A 22223-nucleotide genomic window follows, 5' to 3' on the forward strand; every position below is an offset into this window, starting at 1 on the left:
GATGGGACTCATCAGCATGGCGCTGTTGGCTTCCTGCAGGTTTCCATTTTAATCTCCCCTTCTACGCAGATAGCAAGCACCCGATATAAGCTGTGGAATCTGACTCCAGAGCTCAACTGCTGACTTAACCAGAGACTTGCAGCGGAAGCTATAGGCCAAGTATTGACGCCGGCGTAAACACCGGAGTGGTGTACGGCGGGGTCAACGGGCCTCCTGGCCCAGCGATTCAGCGGTCTTCAGGGGGCCAGCACGGCACCGGAGTGCTGCGCGCTGCTCCGGCACCGAAAAGCGGCCCTGCGTGGCCGGCGCAGCTCCCAGCGTCGGAACGGCGTGGCGGGAATTTCCCGCGTCCCCGCCGATTCTCCGACCCGGCGCGGGCTCGGAGAATCCCGGCTATAGTTTCCCATTAGGCCAACCCAGTGAGTCTTTTCAAACATATTTTACTTTTTTCGTCGGGTTATTCTCAGACATGCTCCTGGAGGCCTCACAGAAAGGTTTAGGGTACCCTCCGCCGGAATGTGTAGACCTCCTGAATCCCATCCCAGACACGTTTGGCCAGAAAGCCGAGTAAAAAATCTCCTTATGCACTCCCACAGTCAGGACCGTTAGCTGATTGCCCCAGCTTTCAGCCACACAACTGCAATTCAGATCAATATCGCCGGGTTTAGCTTTATTTACTCACTCACACACACGGTGAAAAAAATACTATGAATGTTATCTCAAATGTTTTTGTAATTTGTCCTTTTATTCCTTGAAATTAGTTGAAGAAAGGTTATTGGGTGGCAATGTATTGAAACTGAGGAAAATTGTTCCTTCCAAGCAGCAGATGGAGGGGATTATTGGATAATTAGTTGCAATACGCTTGTTCAGACTACACAAATGAAATTCTGCTGGTGAGAGATGAAATAACACTAATTTCTATTCGAGGAACAATTTGCAGTTATTTCGCACCTTAGCAAATATCTCAGAAGTATCTCAAAGCTATTCACATTGTTATGGGGAGGCGTTTTCAGAATCCCAAAATGTATCATGGAGTTCAACCAACCTCTCCCATTAAATGGATTTGTTGCTTTTCCTAGCACACGGCTTTTTCACAAGGTGTGGGATTACAATTATGGACACATAAGTTTTTAAACACAAAACACTGTTTATTCCATGAACTCAACTTAACATCTTAAATAAACATTGGATCTCTTAACGCCCCTTATTCAAAGATAACTCAGAAAATATTGCAAATATCCTTAAAATGTTCCTTCAAACTTCCAAGAGACTTAACACCTTTAAACAGTATCACATCAGGTTAAAGGATATATTTTTTCTGTAGAATGGCAGAGATATATTAGCTTGGGTGACTTCAGCTCCAGCACCTTGCTTTCTTCATGCAGCTCTTTGGAAACCCACAGATACACCTACGCTGCTTTCTCAAACCTGGCTTTCTCCCTTCTAAGCAGATCCCAGCAAACCAGAACTTCTCAAGCTGCTGTCTCAAACTAGCTTTCTACTTTTAAACTGCTCTCAGCAAAACAAGCCAGGCACTTTTTAAACTGCAAAACCAAACTGCAAAATGGCTGAACTGAGCTGAGCTCCACCCACTCTATGACATCACTGTTTTCTTAAAGGTACATTGCTTAAACATCCAGTTCTTAAAAAGGTACCCTCACATGACAACATACACTGAAACTGCAGTCACTATTGTTATGCAGGCAAACACAACAAACACTGAGACATCAGAACTCCCTTCAAGCAGTGCAGTAAGAGCTTTAACTCCCACCTGAATAGTTAGGGCTTCAGTTTCACACCTCATCTTTGACAATACGCAACTTTCCTTTCGTATCCACAGATCTGAATCCTGTGACAGTGTGCTGCAGGGCCAGAAGCGCTATATTTTGGTTGAGACATTAAACCAAGGCTCTGTCTGACTTCCTTGGTGGTTGTAAAGCTGCCATATAAATGAAAGCTGCAATATAAATGCAAATCTTTCTCTGACCTGTCAGCCTGGTTATGTGCTCAAATTTTGGGGCAGTGTTTGAACCCTCAACCTTCTAACTCAGCGTCAATTATGAACATTTCAACAAGGAGCAGGGGTTGGCCATTCGGCCCCTCGAGCCTGTTCCACCATTTAATAAGAGCATGGCTGATCTGATAGCAATCTCAAATGTGCATCCCGTCCATCCCCGATATCTTAAATCCCCCTCGTTTATCAAGAATCTATCCACCTCTGCCTTAAAAATATTAAAAAATGCTTCCACTGTCTTTTCAGGAAGAAAATTCCAAAGACTCACGATCTTCTGATTGAAAACATTTTGCCTCACCTGCATTTTAAATGGGTGACCCCTTATTTTTAAACTATGACCCCTAGTTCTAGATTCATCCGCCAGAAAAAGTATCCTCTCCATATTAATTAACCCTGTCACAACCCCGCAGGATCTTACCTATTTCACTCAAGTAAATTAACTTCTATCAGCATTAAAACCCCTTGATAATTGTGACTTTGTAAGTTCCTCCTGTCTAAATCAGACCGGCATTCAAACCATTAGAACTTACATGTTGTAGCATTTCCTTCAATGGTTGTACTGTTGCCATTTGGATAGACTGCAAGTACTTTGACATTATATTCTCGGCCATTCTGCAGGTTCTTGATTACTATCGAGTCGGCATCCTCTCCTGTCATGACTTCCATGGCTTGACCTGCACACATGAGAAAGCCTGTCATTCTTCTCGTGTTCAATATACAGAAAAACAAGGCTAGAATGGGCTGCAGGATGCCATGCAGCAGTCCCTCGACAGAGGCTTGCATTCTATATACCGAACGCCAGCACGGGCATCCAAATTGTACAGTGAATGCCATTGGCATATCATTAACGGGTCTGATCCAGCATTCTCCTGACATCCAGCAATGCTCCGCCTTTGCCAGGAGGAATTACCGATGGAGAGGTTCACTTAGAACATAGAACAGTGCAGAAGGAGGCCATTCGGCCCATCGAATCTACACCGACCCACTTAAGCCCTCACTTCCACCTATCCCCCTAACACAATAACCCCTCCTAATCTTTTCGGACACTAAGGGCAATTTTAGCGTGGCCAATCCACCTAAGTAGGGGAGTAGGGGGGGTGGCTAGGGGTCGGGGTGGCTGGGCACGGATCACCATTGCCACAGCCTGCAAGGAAGCTATGCAGCTGTGCACACCGCTGACTTCCCATTGGGAACTTAGTGCCATGGGTTATCTGGGTGCACCCTCAGGCCACCCCCTAGGTACCCTCTGGCTCCAGCCGACCTATCAACAGGGTGGGTGTGCTCCAGCGCAACCAGTATCATCTTCCTGGCTGGGATGAGGGTGTGTGGGGAGTGGAGTGCTTATATGAAGGTCCTGCTTGTCAGGTTCTCCATTGCCGATCCCGACCCCGTCGTATCACACGCCGAAACGCATGGGAATTGCACTAGTTCCACGTGGTGCTAGTGTCATCCAAATAAACAGATCTTGAATCCCTCCGGGACCGGCACCGCTTTCGCGAATGTAGAATATTCTCAATTCAGTCTCGGAGTTAGCACTTAGTGTCCCAAATGGAGGATCCCACCCTATGGAGGCGATTCTCCGATATTGAGGCCAAGTGTTCGCACCGTCGTGAACGCCGTTGCGTTTCACCACGACGTTCTTACGCTCCAGCGTCCTTACCGCCGCGCCAGCCCACACATGCGCAGTTTGGGGGGGGGGGGGGGAGGCCGGCCCGCCAATTGGTGGGCCCCGGTCGTGGGCCTTCCCCCACAGGCCGCCCCCCCCAGCGTTCCCGCAGAGTTCCCGCCGGCAGCGACCAGACGGTGCCGGTGGGAACCTTTCGTGTTGTAGCGGCCGCTCGGCCCATCCGGCCTGAGAATCGCCGCTCGCCGGTTCTCCATGCGGCCCGGTGCGAATCACGCGCCGCTGGTTTCCGGGGGGTGGGAGAATCGCTTGCGGAGGTCGGTGCGGCATGGCGCGATTCGCGCGGTGCCCCAGCAATTCTCCCACCCGGCGTGGGGGGGGGGGGGGGGGAGAGTAGCACCCTATATCTTTTCTAAACTCTTCCTCTTGCAAATATTATTGCCTCTCAATATGTTTCGCCAGTTTATTTATCTTGGCTCCATCTTCATTCCCTTGTAATTGTTTTTTCACCAGTCTATTGTCTTTGCTTTGTTCTATTTATATCTCATTCATATATATTAAACCTTATTGTGACCACTACTCCTCAGATGTTCTCCACAGCTTACTTCTCTCGTCTGCACTGGCCTATTTTCTATTACTAGGCCCAGCTGGGCATCCATCTTTCTCGGCCTTCTTGCATATTGGGTCAGAAAGGAGTCTTGTTTACATTGTAAAACCTCCACCCTTTCTCTTCTGTCACTCCCTTTATGAATAAAAGATCTTGAGAAGAAAAATTATTCCATATATCAAAAGTAACTTCATGTTTCTTTTGTTAATAATTTCGGGTGGGCATACTGTGTGAAGTGAATTTCCATTCAGAATTTTCTGACCGACTTAAAGTTTTGGCGCTAGCCCCGTAATTCAAGGAGAAAACCTAATTCTTGATGGACCTCTACCACAATCAAAGTGAAATTTTCACTTACCAGAAACTGTCTGATAAATCACAGCGTATCCCAACAGTTGTGTCTCAGCTTTGTCCCAAGTGACTCGGAAGTGATTGTACCATACCTCTGAGATATTGAGGTGAGTCGGTGGAGCAAATGGCACTGCAGGAGATAAAGCTTAATATAGCACTAAGTGACATATACAATTGTTAATGGTTGATTCAAAATAAAACTGCGAAGGGCGATAACCATACATTTATAAGGAATACTGACGTATTGTGCAACACAAAGTTTTAACTGGTCATTTTGTAATTAAATGCACATTTGTTTTTCTCCAGGAATCTAACGTTCTTTGACAGGACACTAGCATGTGATGCTTAAGGTGCCAGATTTTGCCTGTTTTCCCTGCTGTTAGTCGCTAAAGCGTGAACACTGCATTCTTGGATTATTCATATAAATAAACGGCTGCGGGGAATGATCTTATAGACTTTTGAAATTGAACCAAGTGGCACATGTTTCCTCACTGATAAGTCATAGAGAATTGCTGACTCAGCTCGCTCTCATTTCAGTGGAGATTCAAGTTCAGAACTTTACTGTAGGTATATTCATCATGAATTTTGCTGAGGAACTAATCTATTAAAAATAGCTGGGTGAATACATCCAAAGAGAGGGATTTAAGACAAGTGTGCCAGCTGTTCCCAATGTTAGTATTCCACAGTGGTATTTTCAGGGCATCCTTGCTGGGTGAAGCTCAGGAACGTCTGCCTGATTAATCCTTTCAACATCTACCTGATATCCGATGAAGAATAGCATCTGGTGGAAGTGAAAAATCGTGAGCATAGAATTGAAAGGCTGGTACAGGAGCACTGAAACCAGCACTGAATTATTCAAGCATTTTGAAAGAGACTGTTTCAGAATCCGCAAAGGGGTTTCTGAACATAGCCAAAATGTGGACTTAACAGAACACAATGAGGGACTTGTGCCTTTGTTAGCTATTTTTTGGAAAATGGCTCTGAAATCCTTTGTCTTGATAACCAATTGTTTTATTTGAAAGAAATGATCAACAGCTTGTCATTGAAATTACATATCACAGCACGTACTGTATTCACATTATTGTGAAATCATTGAGCTGAATTTAATGCCCTACCTCGTAACGGGTTTGGTTGGGGTGAGCATTTAATTGAGTGGGAGGGTGGTGGGTGGAGACCACTTCCCCCACCACCTGCATCACTATTCCCGAGTACGTTCGTGACAGGATAGACCGTGAAAGGCCATCCCATTGCCATGAATTGAAGGCCTTAAATGGGAAAGTAATGTCTTCTTAAGGACCTCACCCCACTGTCGCTGGTATTGACCCAGTGATAGGCGGGGAACTTGCTTGTGATTCCTGGGAATTGGAAAGCATTCATCACTCAATTTCCTGCAGATCTTCCCTCCCTCCCCCAAACTCCACAACTCCAACCTCACAAATCCCCTTCCGCCATGACTCACCTGCAGCCTGGGATTCAGGGATGATCCTAGGCCTTGGGTGGGTGTCATACCAATAGCAGCCACCTCCTCTCCAATGGAGCTGCTGTTCAATGGAGCTGGCGGCAACGATTGGCCAGCAGCTCTCAGAAGGTGGGACTTCCACTCCCCCGCAGTCTTTGATCCCAGGGAAGGCCCCATATTGTCCTTTAAGTGCCCGAGAGGCACTAAATTCTGTAGTCTTGCCCCAAAAGAGGTGAAGCGGGATTCTTTCCAGCTATCCAGTTGTTGGGCTAGGTCCCCTATACCTCAATTAAATGCCACCCATTGTGTCCAAATGAGAAGACAGGTGAAATGTAACTTAACATCGTTCTACTTACAGGTTTTTCCCTCTCCGGATATACTGGCCTCATCACCTGAAGTATAGATAGCAGTAACTGTTACCTCATACACAGTGTCGGAAGTTAGTGGTTGTAATATTACGCTGTTTCTCTTAACAGGTATGATCTGGAATATTAGAAAATTTTCATTTAACAAATGTTCAGGCTTTGCTTATTTAGAAATAAAATAAAATTTTTAAAACGTCATCCTTTTGCTTGGTGTGTTAATTTTTGTGTTGAAAACTGTTGAACTGCTTCATGCCAAATTAAGGAGGGCAGCACGGTGGCACAACATTTATCACTCCTGCCTCAGTGCCAGGGACCTGGGTCCAGTTCCAGCTTTGTCTGTGTGGAGTTTGCACTTTCTCCCCTTGTCTGCATGGGTTTCCTTCGGGTGCTCTGGTTTCCTCCCACAGTCCAAAGATGAGCACGGTTAGGTGGATTGGACATGCTAAATTGCCCCAATGTCCAACGGTTAGGTGGGGTTACAGGATTACGGGGATAGGGTGGGGGCGTGGGCCTACGTAGGGTACTTTTTCAGGCGGTCAGTGCAGACTTGGTGGGCTGAATGGCCTCCTTCTGCACTGTAGGAATTCTATGATGCTAAGATATTCCAATAATGTGTACTTCATGGTATACTTAATCCGAAAGTTTGTATTCAAAACATCTTAGTCTCAGCGAATAAAGATCAAAACTTGACTTTATGATATTAGAACCAGACTGTTAATTACCGCAATCAAAATGACTTATGCACAGGGCAGATACATTGAGGGGTTTTAGTGACTTGAGGAAGCAGGTGAAAATTGAAAATGAATTTATTTTAACTAAATACAAAATTCTGCGTAATGCAGCATCTCGCTCCCAGTACAATCCTTGCTGCGAGGACTAGTCTGTCTAGACCCTGTTCTGGACCAGCCTTTATATCAGTACATAAGGAGCCCCAGGTGGGTGGCCTCCACCCCCTACCTGGGAAGCTCATACTCCATGAGTCCAAGCGGAAGATCAATGATGGTTTCCCCATGGCCCTTATGCGGGTTATGACAGGTGTGTTTTCTCATTTAAGATTTAAAATAGTATCTAAACTTCAGGCTGAATTAGATTATAATTTCAGGCGGATTTACATGATTTTTAAGTGAGAATTGGACGGCACGGTGGCGCAGTGGTCAGCACTGCTGCCTCACTGTCCCGAGGTCCCGTGTTCGATCCCAGCCCCGGGTCACTGTCCGTCTGGAGTTTGCACATTCTCCCAGTGTCTGCGTGGGTCTCACCCCCACAATCCAAAGTTGTGCAGGGTAGGTGCATTGGCCATGCTAAATGTCCCTTCAATTAAATAAGAAGAATGAATTGGAAACTTTAAATTTAAAAAAATAAGAAAATAAAAATTTTAAGTGAGAATTGTAAGGGTCGAACTTGAAAAGTGTTTACTTCATTTGAGTATTCAAAACATTCAAATAAACCAATAAATCAAATGTTTTGCGATATGCCACAGTAGTTTCCTAAAAAGAAAAGATAATCAATCACTTCCTGATAGCTGATTCTCAACTGAAGCCGGGAATTTACAAGCAGAGATTGGAACCAACAGCAATCAATCATTTGACTTTAGAATATGCCAAATATACATTATACTCGTAAAACACATAGGAAGGCAGACACCAATCCGGCAATCCAGCAGAAAAATATCTCTGTGTTACATGGGTGGGCTGTTACAATTCTCTGACAGCAGATTTGAAGGTGGGATTGGGAGGGGGGAGGATGACCAGTAAACTACGTGGGTGGCCCTAAACCCAATAGAGGGCCCCCAGAAGGTGGTACACAGCCCCCAGGTTCCAAACGCCCATGGCCACTCAAACCCTGAGCCTCATCCTCCTCACCAATTTTGACACCTGGAAAGACCCCAAAACATTACAACACGATCCAGCACAGATTTCCTCCTCAAGCCCTGCAGTGCTAGTAGTGACCACTGCTTCCGGTGATGCTAGTGTAGAGCTGCTGGCCTCCAATTTGCCAGCAGTTCTCTGAGGTGGGACTTCCTGTTCCTCAGAGGGAAACTCTGCCTCCAGACTATTAACAGCCAATCGGCCAGGGCTGACTCGCCAACCAAATCTTTAGCGTTGGGATGGTTTGGGGAGGGTTTCGGTGCCCTATTAATGTCCTTAAAAAAACAATGCATCATCTGACTTACTGAGCACAGTAAGAAGTCTTACAACACCAGGTTAAAGTTCAACAGGTTTGTTTCGAATCACTAGCATTCGGAGCACTGCTCCTTCCTCAGGTGAACAAATCAGTTGAGGAAGGAGCTGCTCTCCGAAAATTAGTGATTCGAAACAAACCTGTTGGACTTTAACCTGGTGTTGTAAAACTTCTTACTGTGCTCACCCCAATCCAACGCCAGCATCTCCACATCATGAATTACTGAGAGCAATGCGATGAGCGATCTCCAGGAGTATCTTTTAAAAGCACACTGTTAGGTTATAATTTTATTTCCCAATAATAGCCGGCATGAACAGAAAACTATAAGGTGACTTCCGGGTGCGGCGATGACCAGCTGAGTCGCACGTTTCGGCAGCTCCCGGTGAAACGGACTTTTGGGCTCTTGCTAGGAGCCCCAACGGCAATTTTGACGGCTAAAAACACTGTGCGGTAACCAGAAGGGAATCCCCCCTGGATAGGGATGAAAAAAGGAGGAGAAAGTGGCCGGATTGCAGTGGATCCTTTAGAACAGCGGCAAGGAAGGCAAGCAAAAACCAAGATGGCGTCGGAAGGTGGTAGTTTAACATGGGGCCCTGAACAACAAGAGTTCTTGAAATGCTGTGTGGAAGAGCTCAAAAAGGAAATGAAGAAAGAGCTGTTGGCCCCGATACTACAGGCGATCGAAGGGCTAAAGGAGGAACAAAAGATCCAGGAGCGGGAGCTTCGGGTCGTGAAGGCAAAGGCAGCCGAGAATGAGGACGACATACAGGGCCTGGTGGTGAAGACGGAGACGCATGAGGCATGAGAAACGATGTGTGGAAAGGTTGGAGGCACTGGAGAACAACGCAAGGAGGAACAACCTGAGGATTCTTGGTCTTCCTGAAGGTGCGGAGGGAGCGGACGTCGGGGCATATGTGAGCACGATGCTGCACTCGTTAATGGGAGCGGAGGCCCCGGCGGGTCCGTTGGAGGTGGAGGGAGCATACCGAGTGATGGCGTGAGGACCGAGAGCAGGAGAAATTCCCAGAGCCATAGTGGTGAGATTCCTCTGTTTTAAGGATAGAGAAATGGTCCTTAGATGGGCAAAGAAAACTCGGAGCAGTAAATGGGAGAACGCGGTGATCCGCGTTTATCAAGACTGGAGTGCGGAGGTGGCGAGAAGGAGGGCGAGCTTTAATCGGGCCAAGGCGGTGCTTCATAAACAGAAGATAAAATTTGGAATGCTGCAACCGGCAAGACTGTGGGTCACATATCGCGGGAGGCACCACTACTTTGAGACGGCGAATGAAGCGTGGACTTTTATTGTGGAAGAAAAACTGGAATGAGCGGGTTATTAAAAAGAACGTTTGAACAAAGTGGTGGGGCGAATGTGGGGGGCGAAGAGGGGGGTTAAAAAGGGGGGAAAGAGGAGTTTTATGTACTAATCCTGCGATGTGGTAACTTTTCTCTCTCCCACAGGTGGTGATGGGGGGAGGAGGGGAGGTGGAGGAGATGGGTCATTGGCCATCGGGGGCGGGGCCAAGGGAGAAGCGCGGGCTTGGTTCCCGCGCTACGATAATCATGGCGGGAATAGAGAAGCAGGAAGGAGGGGGCGTCGCACGGTGCGAGCCGAGGTCACGGGAGGGAAGCCGAGGTCGGCCAGAGTTTGCTGACTTCTGGGAGCAACATGGGGGGAGTAATTACGCTAGCGGGGGATCTAGCGGGGGGGTGGGAGGGGGGAAATACTGGGTTGCTGCTGCTGGGGAGAGGGGGGAGCTGGTATGGGAGGGGACGGGCGGGGGGGTACAGCCTGGGGGAGATACAGCTGCGTGGGAACCGGGTGAGGAGCTGGAAAAAGGGGATGGCTAATCGACAAGGGGGGGGGCGGGTAGGAAGCCCCCCAACCTGGCTGATCACGTGGAACGTGAGAGGGCTGAACGGGCCGATAAAGAGAGCACGGGTACTCGCACACCTTAAGAAACTTAAGGCAGATGTGGTTATGTTACAGGAAACGCACCTGAAACTGATAGACCAGGTTAGGCTACGCAAAGGATGGGTGGGGCAGGTGTTCCATTCGGGGCTAGATGCGAAAAACAGGGGGGTGGCTATATTAGTGGGGAAGCGGGTAATGTTCGAGGCAAAGACTATAGTGGCGGATAACGGGGGCAGATACGTGATGGTGAGCGGCAAACTACAGGGGGAGACGGTGGTTTTGGTAAACGTATATGCCCCGAACTGGGATGATGCCAATTTTATGAGGCGGATGCTAGGACGCATTCCGGACCTAGAGATGGGAAAGCTGATAATGGGGGGAGATTTTAATACGGTGTTGGAACCAGGGCTGGATAGGTCGAAGTCCAGGACTGGAAGGAGGCCGGCAGCAGCCAAGGTACTTAAAGATTTTATGGAGCAGATGGGAGGTGTAGACCCGTGGAGATTTAGCAGACCTAGGAGTAAGGAGTTCTCGTTTTTCTCCTGTGTCCATAAAGTCTACTCGCGAATAGACTTTTTTGAGCTGGGAAGGGCGTTGATCCCGAAGGTGAGGGGAACGGAGTATACGGCTATAGCCATTTCGGATCACGCTCCACACTGGGTAGACTTGGAGATAGGGGAGGAAACAGGAGGGCGCCCACCCTGGAGAATGGACATGGGACTAATGGCAGATGACGGGGTGTGTCTAAGGGTGAGGGGGTGCATTGAAAAGTACTTGGAACTCAATGATAATGGGGAGGTCCAGGTGGGAGTGGTCTGGGAGGCGTTGAAGGCGGTGGTTAGAGGGGAGCTGATATCAATAAGGGCACATAAAGGGAAGCAGGAGAGTAAGGAACGGGAGCGGTTGCTGCAAGAACTTTTGAGGGTGGGCAGACAATATGCGGAAGCACCGGAGGAGGGACTGTACAGGGAAAGGCAAAGGCTACATGTAGAATTTGACTTGCTGACTACAGGCACTGCAGAGGCACAATGGAGGAAGGCACAGGGTGTACAGTACGAATATGGGGAGAAGGCGAGCAGGTTGCTGGCACACCAATTGAGGAAAAGGGGAGCAGCGAGGGAAATAGGGGGAGTGAGGGATGAGGAAGGAGAGATAGAGCGGGGAGCAGAGAGAGTGAATGGAGTGTTCAAGACATTTTATAAAAAATTATATGAAGTTCAACCCCCGGATGGGAGGGAGAGAATGATGGGCTTCTTGGATCGGCTGGAATTTCCCAAGGTGGAAGAGCAGGAAAGGGTGGGACTGGGAGCACAGATCGAGGTAGAAGAAGTGGTGAAAGGAATTAGGAGCATGCAGGCGGGAAAGGCCCCGGGACCGGATGGATTCCCAGTCGAATTCTATAGAAAATATGTGGACTTGCTCGTCCCGGTATTGACGAGGACCTTTAATGAGGCAAAGGAAAGGGGACAACTGCCCCCGACTATGTCTGAAGCAACGATATCGCTTCTCTTAAAGAAGGAAAAGGACCCGCTACAATGCGGGTCCTATAGACCTATTTCCCTCCTAAATGTAGATGCCAAGATCCTGGCCAAGGTAATGGCAATGAGAATAGAGGAATGTGTCCCGGGGGTGGTCCACGAGGACCAAACTGGGTTTGTGAAGGGGAGACAGCTGAACACGAATATACGGAGGCTGTTAGGGGTAATGATGATGCCCCCACCAGAGGGAGAAACGGAGATAGTAGTGGCGATGGATGCCGAGAAAGCATTTGATAGAGTGGAGTGGGATTATTTGTGGGAGGTGTTGAGGAGATTTGGTTTTGGAGAGGGGTATGTTAGATGGGTACAGCTGTTGTATAGGGCCCCGATGGCGAGCGTGGTCACGAATGGACGGGGATCTGCATATTTTCGGCTCCATAGAGGGACAAGGCAGGGATGCCCTCTGTCCCCATTATTGTTTGTACTGGCGATTGAGCCCCTGGCGATAGCTTTGAGGGGTTCCAAGAAGTGGAGGGGAGTACTTAGAGGAGGAGAAGAACACCGGGTATCTTTGTATGCGGACGATTTGCTACTATACGTGGCAGACTCGGTGGAGGGGATGCCAGAAATAATGCGGATACTTGGGGAGTTTGGGGATTTTTCAGGGTATAAATTGAACATGGGGAAAAGTGAGTTGTTTGTGGTGCATCCAGGGGAGCAGAGTAGAGAAATAGAGGACCTACCGTTGAGTAAGGTAACAAGGGACTTTCGTTACCTGGGGATCCAGATAGCCAAGAATTGGGGCACATTGCATAGGTTAAATTTAACGCGGTTGGTGGAACAAATGGAGGAGGATTTCAAGAGATGGGATATGGTATCCCTGTCACTGGCAGGGTGGGTGCAGGCGGTTAAGATGGTGGTCCTCCCGAGATTCCTCTTTGTGTTTCAGTGCCTCCCGGTGGTGATCACGAAGGCTTTTTTTAAAAGGATTGAAAAGAGCATCATGGGTTTTGTGTGGGCCGGGAAGACCCCGAGAGTGAGGAAGGGATTCTTACAGCGTAGCAGGGATAGGGGGGGCTGGCACTACCGAGCCTAAGTGAGTATTATTGGGCCGCTAATATTTCAATGGTGAGTAAGTGGATGGGAGAGGAGGAGGGAGCGGCGTAGAAGAGATTAGAGAGGGCGTCCTGTAGGGGGACTAGCCTACAGGCTATGGCGACAGCCCCATTGCCGTTCTCACCGAGGAATTACACCACAAGCCCGGTGGTGGTGGCTACACTGAAGATTTGGGGACAGTGGAGACGGCAGAGGGGAAAGACTGGAGCCTTGGGGGGGTCCCCGATAAGAAACAACCATAGGTTTGCCCCGGGGGGAATGGATGGGGGATATGGAATGTGGCAAAGAGCAGGAATAACGCAACTGAAAGATCTGTTTGTGGATGGGAAGTTTGCGAGTCTGGGAGCACTGACCGAGAAATATGGGTTGCCCCAAGGGAATGCATTCAGGTATATGCAACTGAGGGCTTTTGCGAGGCAACAGGTGAGGGAATTCCCGCAGCTCCCGACACAAGAGGTGCAGGACAGAGTGATCTCAAAGACATGGGTGGGGGATGGTAAGGTGTCAGATATATATAGGGAAATGAGGGACGAAGGGGAGACTATGGTAGATGAACTAAAAGGGAAATGGGAAGAAGAGCTGGGGGAGGAGATCGAGGAGGGGCTGTGGGCAGATGCCCTAAGCAGGGTAAACTCGTCGTCCTCGTGTGCCAGGCTAAGCCTGATTCAGTTTCAGGTATTACACAGGGCGCATATGACTGGAGCACGGCTCAGTAAATTTTTTGGGGTGGAGGATAGGTGTGCGAGGTGCTCGAGAAGCCCAGCGAATCATACCCATATGTTTTGGTCATGCCCGGCACTACAGGGGTTTAGGATGGGGGTGACAAAGGTGCTTTCAAAAGTAGTGGGGGTCCGGGTCGAACCAAGCTGGGGGTTGGCTATATTTGGGGTTGCACAAGAGCCGGGAGTGCAGGAGGCGAGAGAGGCCGATGTTTTGGCCTTTGCGTCCCTAGTAGCCCGGCGCAGGATTTTGTTAATGTGGAAAGAAGCCAAGCCCCCGGGGGTGGAGACCTGGATAAATGACATGGCAGGGTTTATAAAGCTAGAGCGGATTAAGTTCGTTCTAAGGGGGTCGGCTCAAGGGTTCACCAGGCGGTGGCAACCGTTCGTCGAATACCTCGCAGAAAGATAGATGGAATGGAAAAAAGAAGGCAGCAGCAGCAGCCCAGGATCGGGGGGGGAGGAGGAACCAGAAGGACTCTCAGGGTTGTTAATATATACTGTATAATATGTATAGGTCGTTGCTACAGATAATTATATATTGGACTGTTAAATTATATTTTTGGAGAGTGTTACTTGTGATAAGGCAGTTGCCAATTAGGGTTAGTTTTCATTTTTGTTATTTATTATTTATTCATTTTTTGTTTTTTGTTTATAAAATAGGTCATTGTTATTTGTGTTGTTATAATATTGTGTAAAGGATGCATAATGTACTGTGTTGGTTGACCAAAAATTTTCAATAAATAAAAAAAATTAAAAAAAAAGAAAACTATAAGGTGGTTGGCTGCCAAGGAACAAATCCACTGAGACAATTTATCAGTCTTCTTCCCACCCTAAAATAGCATGATGTTTAGAAAGAGTTTCAGGATAACCAAAGGAAGGATACGTACCAGCAAACGTGGATGAACTTCCGACTTTTCCACCCGGACGTTAAGCATTATTCAGGTGGATGGCAGAAAAGAAAACATGTTTGGGAAAATCATGATAACTGAGCCCATCTAATATTCTTTACTTTGAAATTAATGACTAGAAAATCAAGTGGGTTCCTTTGCAGGCATGTGATCTTCCGCTCGAAATGCCCCACCCATAGTAGTGTGCTTTTTAAAAAATATTAACAGATCTCTCACTTTCTTTTCCTAAATCTTCTCCAAAGTCTCATCTTCAAACACTACGCATGACAAAAGGATACTGCTTTCAGCCCCATCCCTAACCCTTGCTATTAACGGCAAAATCTTCCCTTTGCCTTTCAGATTCTAATACTCCAGAGAATGCAGCAGGATTGAGGAACAAGGAGGGCAAACCTCCCGAAGATCCGGCTTCGCTCAAACCTGCCCAAGCACGCATCAGCTCGGAGACCGTCACCCCTCAGAGGTTACAGAGGCGGGAGCAGAAAGATCTCCACTGTGAAATGCACTGAGCAAAAGTGTCCATTTAAGCAATGGAATCTTTCCCTGTTGAAATAGTGGCCGTGGTCATGAATTGGACCGCGCAGAGGCATCTGGCTGTTGTCGATGATCCCAACAGCTGACTAAATTCCCCCTTCCACCTCAGAGTATGAACTACCCCGGTAATTGGGAGACACGGTTTCCCCTTAACAAGGGGGAACCTCTCAGTATAAAATCCCTGACCTGGGTGCAGGCCAAGGAGGGTAGCCCTTTGGGGAGAGCAGTATGTAGCTTTGTGATTTGGGGTGTGCCGTAATCAACCTTTGTTCATTCCTATCCTACCGTGCGTTCCTGTATGTCTTCCATCAGATTCTACATTTCTAATTCCACATTCCCATCTACCCCCCTTATAACCTTTAATTCCCTTGCCCAACCAGAATCTATCAACCTCTGCCTTAAAAATATCCACCACTTTCTGAGGCAGCGAGTTCCAAAGTCGCACAACCCTCAGAAAAATATTCTCCTCATCTCTTCTAAAATGGCGACCCCTAATTTTAAAACAGTGCCCCCTAGCTCTGGATTCACTCAGAAAAAGAAACATGCTTTCCGTGTCCACCCTGTCAAGAACATTCAGGATCTTACATACTTCAATCAAGTTACCCCTCACTCTGCTAAACTCCAATGGAAGCAAGCCCAGCCTGTCCAACCTCTCTACATAAGAACTAGGAACAGGAGTAGGCCATCTGGCCTCTCGAGCCTGCTCCACCATTCAATGAGATCATAGCTGATCTTTTGTGGGCTCAGCTCCACTTTCCGGCCCGAACACCATAACCCTTAATCCCTTTATTCTTCAAAAAACTATCTATCTTTATCTTAAAAACATTTAATGAAGGAGCCTCTACTGCTTCACTGGGCAAGGAATTCCATAGATTCACAACCCTTTGGGTGAAGAGGTTCCTCCTAAACTCAGTCCTAAATCTACTTCCCCTTATTTTGAGGCTATGCCCCCTAGTTCTGCTTTCACCCACCAGTGGAAACAACCTGTCCGCATCTATCCTATCTATTCCCTTCATAATCTTATATGTTTCTATAAGATCCCCCCTCATCCTTCTAAATTCCAACGAGTACAGTCCCAGTCTACTCAACCTCTCCTCGTAATCCAACCCCTTCAGCTCTGGGATTAACCTAGTGAATCTCATTTGCACACCCTCCAGTGCCAGTACGTCCTTTCTCAAGTAAGGAAACCAAAACTGAACACAATACTCCAGGTGTGACCTCACTAACACCTTATACAATTGCAGCAGAACCTCCCTAGTCTTAAACTCCATCCCTCTAGCAATGAAGGACAAAATTCCATTTGCCTTCTTAATCACCTGTTGCACCTGTAAACCAACGTTTTGCGACTCATGCACTAGCACACCCAGGTCTCTCTGCACAGCAGCATGTTTTAATATTTTATCATTTAAATTATAATCCCTTTTGCTGTTATTCCTACCAAAATGGATAACCTCACATTTGTCAACATTGTATTCCATCTGCCAGACCCTAGCCCATTCACTTAGCCTATCCAAATCCCTCTGCAGACTTCCAGTATCCTCTGCACTTTTCCTTTACCACTTATCTTAGTTTCGTCTGCAAACTTGGACACATTGCCCTTGGTCCCCAACTCCAAATCATCTATGTAAATTGTGAACAGTTGTGGGCCCAACACTGATCCCTGAGGGACACCACTAGCTACTGATTGCCAACCAGAGAAACACCCATTAATCCCCACTCTTTGCTTTCTATTAATTAACCAATCCTCTATCCATGCTACTACTTTCCCATTAATGCCATGCATCTTAATCTCATGCAACAACCTTTTGTGTGGCACCTTGTCAAAGGCTTTCTGGAAATCCAGATATACCACATCCATTGGCTCCCCATTATCTACCGCACTGTTAATGTCCTCAAAAAATTCCACTAAATTAGTTAGGCACGACCTGCCCTTTATGAACCCATGCTGCGTCTGCCCAATGGGACAATTTCCATCCAGATGCCTCGCTATTTCTTCCTTGATGATAGATTCCAGCATCTTCTCTACTACCGAAGTTAAGCTCACTGGCCTATAATTACCCGCTTTCTGCATACCTCATTTTTTAAACAGTGGTGTCACGCTAATTTCCAATCCGCTGGGACCACCCCAGAGTCTAGTGAATTTTGGTAAATTATCACTAATGCATTTGCAATTTCCCTAGCCATCTCTTTTAGCACTCTGGGATGCATTCCATCAGGTCCAGGAGACTTGTCTACCTTTAGCCCCATTAGCTTGCCCATCACTACCTCCTTGGTGATAACAATCCTCTCAAGGTCCTCACCTGTCATAGCCTCATTTCCATCAGTCACTGGCACGTTATTTGTGTCTTCCACTGTGAAGACCGGTCCAAAAAACCTGTTCAGTTCCTCAGCCATTTCCTCATCTCCCATTATTAAATCTCCCTTCTCATCCTCTAAAGGACCAATATTTACCTTAGCCACTCTTTTTTGTTTTATGTATTTGTAGAAACTTTTACTATCTGTTTTTATATTATGAGCAAGTTTACTCTCATAATCTATCTTACTCTTCTTTATAGCTTTTTTAGTAGCTTTCTGTTGCCCCCTAAAGATTTCCCAGTCCTCTAGTCTCCCACTGATCTTTGCTACTTTGTATGTTTTTTCCTTCAATTTGATACTCTCCCTTATTTCCTTAGATATCCACAGTCGATTTTCCCTCTTTTTACCGTCCTTCCTTTTTGTTGGTATAAACCTTTGCTGAGCACTGTGAAAAATCACTTGGAAGGTTCTCCACTGTTCCTCAACTGTTTCACTATAAAATCTTTGCTCCCAGTCTACCTTAGCTAGTTCTTCTCTCATCCCATTGTAATCTCCTTTGTTTAAGTACAAAACACTAGTGCTTGATTTTACCTTCTCACCCTCCATCTGTATTTTAAATTCCACCATATTGTGATCGCTCCTTCCGAGAGGATCCCTAACTATGAGATCCTGAATCAATCCTGTCTCATTACACAGGACCAGATCTAGGACCGCTTGTTCCCTCGTAGGTTCCATTACATACTGTTCTAGGAAACTATCGCGGATACATTCTATAAACTCCTCCTCAAGGCTGCCTTGACCAACCTGGTTAAACCAATCAACATGTAGATTAAAATCCCCCATGATAACTGCTGTACCATTTCTACATGCATCTGTTATTTCTTTGTTTATTGCCTGCCCCACCATAATGTTACTATTTGGTGGCCTATAGATTACTCCTATCAGTGACTTTTTTGCCTTACTATTCCTGATTTCCACCCAAATGGATTCAACCTTATCCTCCATAGCACCGATGTCATCCCTTACTGTTGCCCGGATGTCATCCTTAAATAACAGAGCTACACCACCTCCCTTACCATCCACTCTGTCCTTCCGAAAAGTTTGATACCCTCGGATATTTAACTCCCAGTCGTGACCATCCTTTAACCATGTTTCAGTAATGGCCACTAAATCATAGTCATTCACGATGATTTGCGCCATCAACTCATTTACCTTATTCCGAATACTACGAGCATTCAGGTAAAGTACACTTTTGTTGGCTTTTTTACCTCTGTTCTGAATCTTAGCACCTCGATCAGTAACCTATCCTAAGTTATATTTCCTCTTAACCTTTCTCCTAATTTTCCTTGTCGTTGAACCCATATCTTCATGTAACAACCTGCCGCGTTGCATACCATTAATGTTTTCACTTCCCGTTTTATTCCTTTTAGTATTCCTGGTCCTATTCACTGAGCTCCCCTCAGTCACTGTACCTTGTACTGTCGCCCTTTTTGACTTTTGACTGTGGCTTCTCTGCCTTACACTTTCCCCCTTACTGCCTTTTATTTCTGTCCCTGTTTTACTACCTTCCAACTTCCTGAATCGGTTCCCATCTCCCTGCCACATTAGTTTAAACTCTCCCCAACAGCTCTAGCAAACACCCCCCCTAGGACATTGGTTCCAGTCCTGTCCAGGTGCAGACCGTCCGGTTTGTACTGGTCCCACCTCCCCCAGAACCGGTTCCAATGTCCCAGGAATTTGAATCCCTCTCTCAAGCCACACATTCATCCTCTCTATCCTGACATTCCTACTCTGACTAGCTCGTGGCACTGGTAGCAATCCTGAGATTACTACCTTTGAGGTCCTATTTTTTAGTTTAACTCCTAGCTCCCTAAATTCAGCTTGTAGGACCTCGTCCCGTTTTTTTACCTATATCATTGGTGCCTATGTGCACCACGACAGCTGGCTGTTCACCCTCCCCCCCCCCCCCCCCCAGAATGTCCTGCAGCCCCTCCGAGACATCCTTGACCCTTGCACCAGACAGGCAACATACCATCCTGGAGTCTCGATTGCGTCCGCAGAACCGCCTGTCTATTCCCCTTACAATTGAGTCCGCTATCACTATAGCCCTGCCATTCTTCTTCCTGCCCAGCTGCGCAGCAGAGCCAGCCACGGTGCCATGAACCTGGCTGCTGCTGCCTTCCCCTGGTGAGCCATCTCCCTCAACAGTATCCAAAGCGGTATATCTGTTTTGCAGGGAGATGACCGCAGAAGACACCTGCACTGCCTTCCTACTCTTGCTCTGTCTTTTGGTCACCCATTTTCTATCTCCCTCAGTACCTTTCACCTGCGGTGTGACCAACTCGCTAAACGTGCTATCCACGACGTCCTCAGCATCGCGGATGCTCCAAAGTGAGTCCATCTGCAGCTCCAGAGCCGTCAAGCGGTCTAACAGGAGCTGCAACTGGACAAACCTCTTGCACGTGAAGGAGCCAGGGACAATGGACGTGTCCCTGAGCTCCCACATCGCACGCGAGGAGCATGACACGGGTCTGAGATCTCCTGCCATGTCTTAAACCTTCGGTTAACTTCAACAACTACAATTTCAACAAAAAAAACAACAAAGAAAAAATAAATAAATATACCAATGAAAAGAAACAGAAAAACAGAAACACTACTCACCAGTCACTTACCAGGGATAAATAGCACTTCCTCCCCACCCAGCTTCGAATTCCTACCTAGATTCAAATTCCCAAACTCACTCTTAGCTGTGTCTCACTCCTGGCTCTGTCTTCTCTGGCTCACTGGGAGAACTCACTGGGAGTGACAACCTGCTCATTCTCGGTATCAATCTAGTGAACCTCCTCTGAACTGTCTCCAATGCATTCCTCGCCTTCGTTAAATAAGGAGACCAAAACTGCACACAATATTTGAGATGCGGTCTCACCAATGCCCTGTATAACTATAACTGAAGCATAAAATGCTTATTTTTATGTTCAATTCCTCCTGTAATTAAGGATAGCATTCCATTAGCCTACTTAATTACTTGTTGTACCTGCACACTAACCTTTTGTGACTCATGCACAAGACCGAGATCCCCCTGCACCTCTGAATTCTGCAGTCATTCTCCATTTATATAATACTCAGCTTTTTGATTCCTACTGACAACGAGACCAACTTCACATTTTCCCACATTATCCTTCATCTGTCAGACTTTTGCCCACTCACTCAACCTATCTGTATCCATCTGCGACCTCCTTATGTCCTCTTCACAACTTTCCTACCTATCTTTGTGTCATCTGAAAATTTAGCTACCATGCCTCCATTCCCCTCAGTTAAGTTATTGATATAAATTGTCTGCTACTTGACTTTACAAATTTTAGGACATCTGACTGTAACACCTGTTTCCAGTCAACAAATTTCCGCCTGTTCGCCTCATATCTTCATGTGTGTTCCTTTAAAAATAGAATACATCATTTCGCAGCAACAAAGTAATTTCTAAATTTAATAAAATTTGAATTTTCACTGATTTAAAATGATGAATTATGAAGACCTGTGGAACCTAATGCTCATCCCACACATGGTTCACTTCATGATGCACAAAGAGCAAAGTCAAACAGGAATTATTTGTAGTGACACATAGAAGGATACTGATCACATTCTACGTGTCTTTGTAATATTACCTATTTCTGGGTCCATGTTTCTTAGCGGCAGGAGACGGTGTGCCATTTGCTGGTGGCGGGATTCTCTACTCCCGCCGCTGTCAATGGACATTCCCATTGAAATCACTTGCCGCCGCCAGCAAATGGCCGGAGAATTCCATCCTTTATCATTAAAATTGTTCATCATGTACATTGTAACTGCTCTAGAATTACAGAATGGTTACAGAACAGAACAAGGCCAATTGACCTGTCATGTATAGAGTCATAATAGCACAGAGGGATGCCATTCAGTCCATCAAATTCATTCCAGTTCTCTGTAGAGTAGTCCAATCAGTCCCATCCCTCATTCTACCCCTATAGACCTTTAAATTTATTTCCCTCAAGTGACTATCCAATTTCCTTTTGAAATCATTCATTTCTCCATTTATACTGCCCGATCAACTTAGCTGCTCTCACTTCCTGTCCTTTTCCCCATAACCCTGCAATTTCTTTCCTTTCAGGTGCTTATCCAATTCCCTTTCAAAAGCCATGACTGAATCTGCCTCCACCTTTCTGCCAGCGCATTCCAATTTCCTTCTTCCTTTTGGTTAAGTTGTTTCTTCTTCATTCCATTGAACTAACTTTGCCTTTTGTTATTCACTGTATTATACAAAATATTTCTTCCCGAACTTCAACTTTCTCATCAACTATATTTTACTGATAAAGAATTTTAATCAACCCGAGTTGCTGCTATTTGGAAGGTTTCAAAGTCACTCAACTAAATACACCTAACGATAACATTTATTGCATCAAAGTCTCAAAAGGAGTTACAAAAACATAGCCATAAATATGCCGCCTTTAACCTCCTTCCAAAGACAATATCAACATCCTGGATTTTAGATTCACCCGTAACCCCAGTATTTAACCCCAACACCATCTGGGACTTTAATTATGCTCAGTTGCATGCGCAATAATGTCTGGAAGCCTTATCTCATCTCTTACGCCTCAGTGATACCAGGAGGGTGAACATCCCACCCACTGCC

General features: G+C 46.5%; 1 protein-coding gene across 4 annotated transcripts in view; it reads right to left on the reverse strand.

The window, feature by feature from the left end:
- Nucleotides 1-22223, reverse strand: part of LOC140428420 (collagen alpha-1(XIV) chain-like) — a 295003-nt gene that overhangs the window by 147815 nt on the left and 124965 nt on the right. For all 4 annotated transcript variants that reach the window (XM_072514848.1, XM_072514846.1, XM_072514847.1 and 1 more), the window contains exons 20-22: nucleotides 6409-6535; nucleotides 4601-4723; nucleotides 2545-2688 (exon numbers count right to left, since the gene is read on the reverse strand). In XM_072514848.1, coding sequence (XP_072370949.1) covers nucleotides 2545-2688; nucleotides 4601-4723; nucleotides 6409-6535 — 394 coding nt within the window. The remainder of the gene's footprint in view (nucleotides 1-2544; nucleotides 2689-4600; nucleotides 4724-6408; nucleotides 6536-22223) is intronic.

The sequence above is a fragment of the Scyliorhinus torazame genome, chromosome 8 (genome assembly GCF_047496885.1).
Source record: "Scyliorhinus torazame isolate Kashiwa2021f chromosome 8, sScyTor2.1, whole genome shotgun sequence".
Lineage (NCBI taxonomy): Eukaryota > Metazoa > Chordata > Chondrichthyes > Carcharhiniformes > Scyliorhinidae > Scyliorhinus > Scyliorhinus torazame.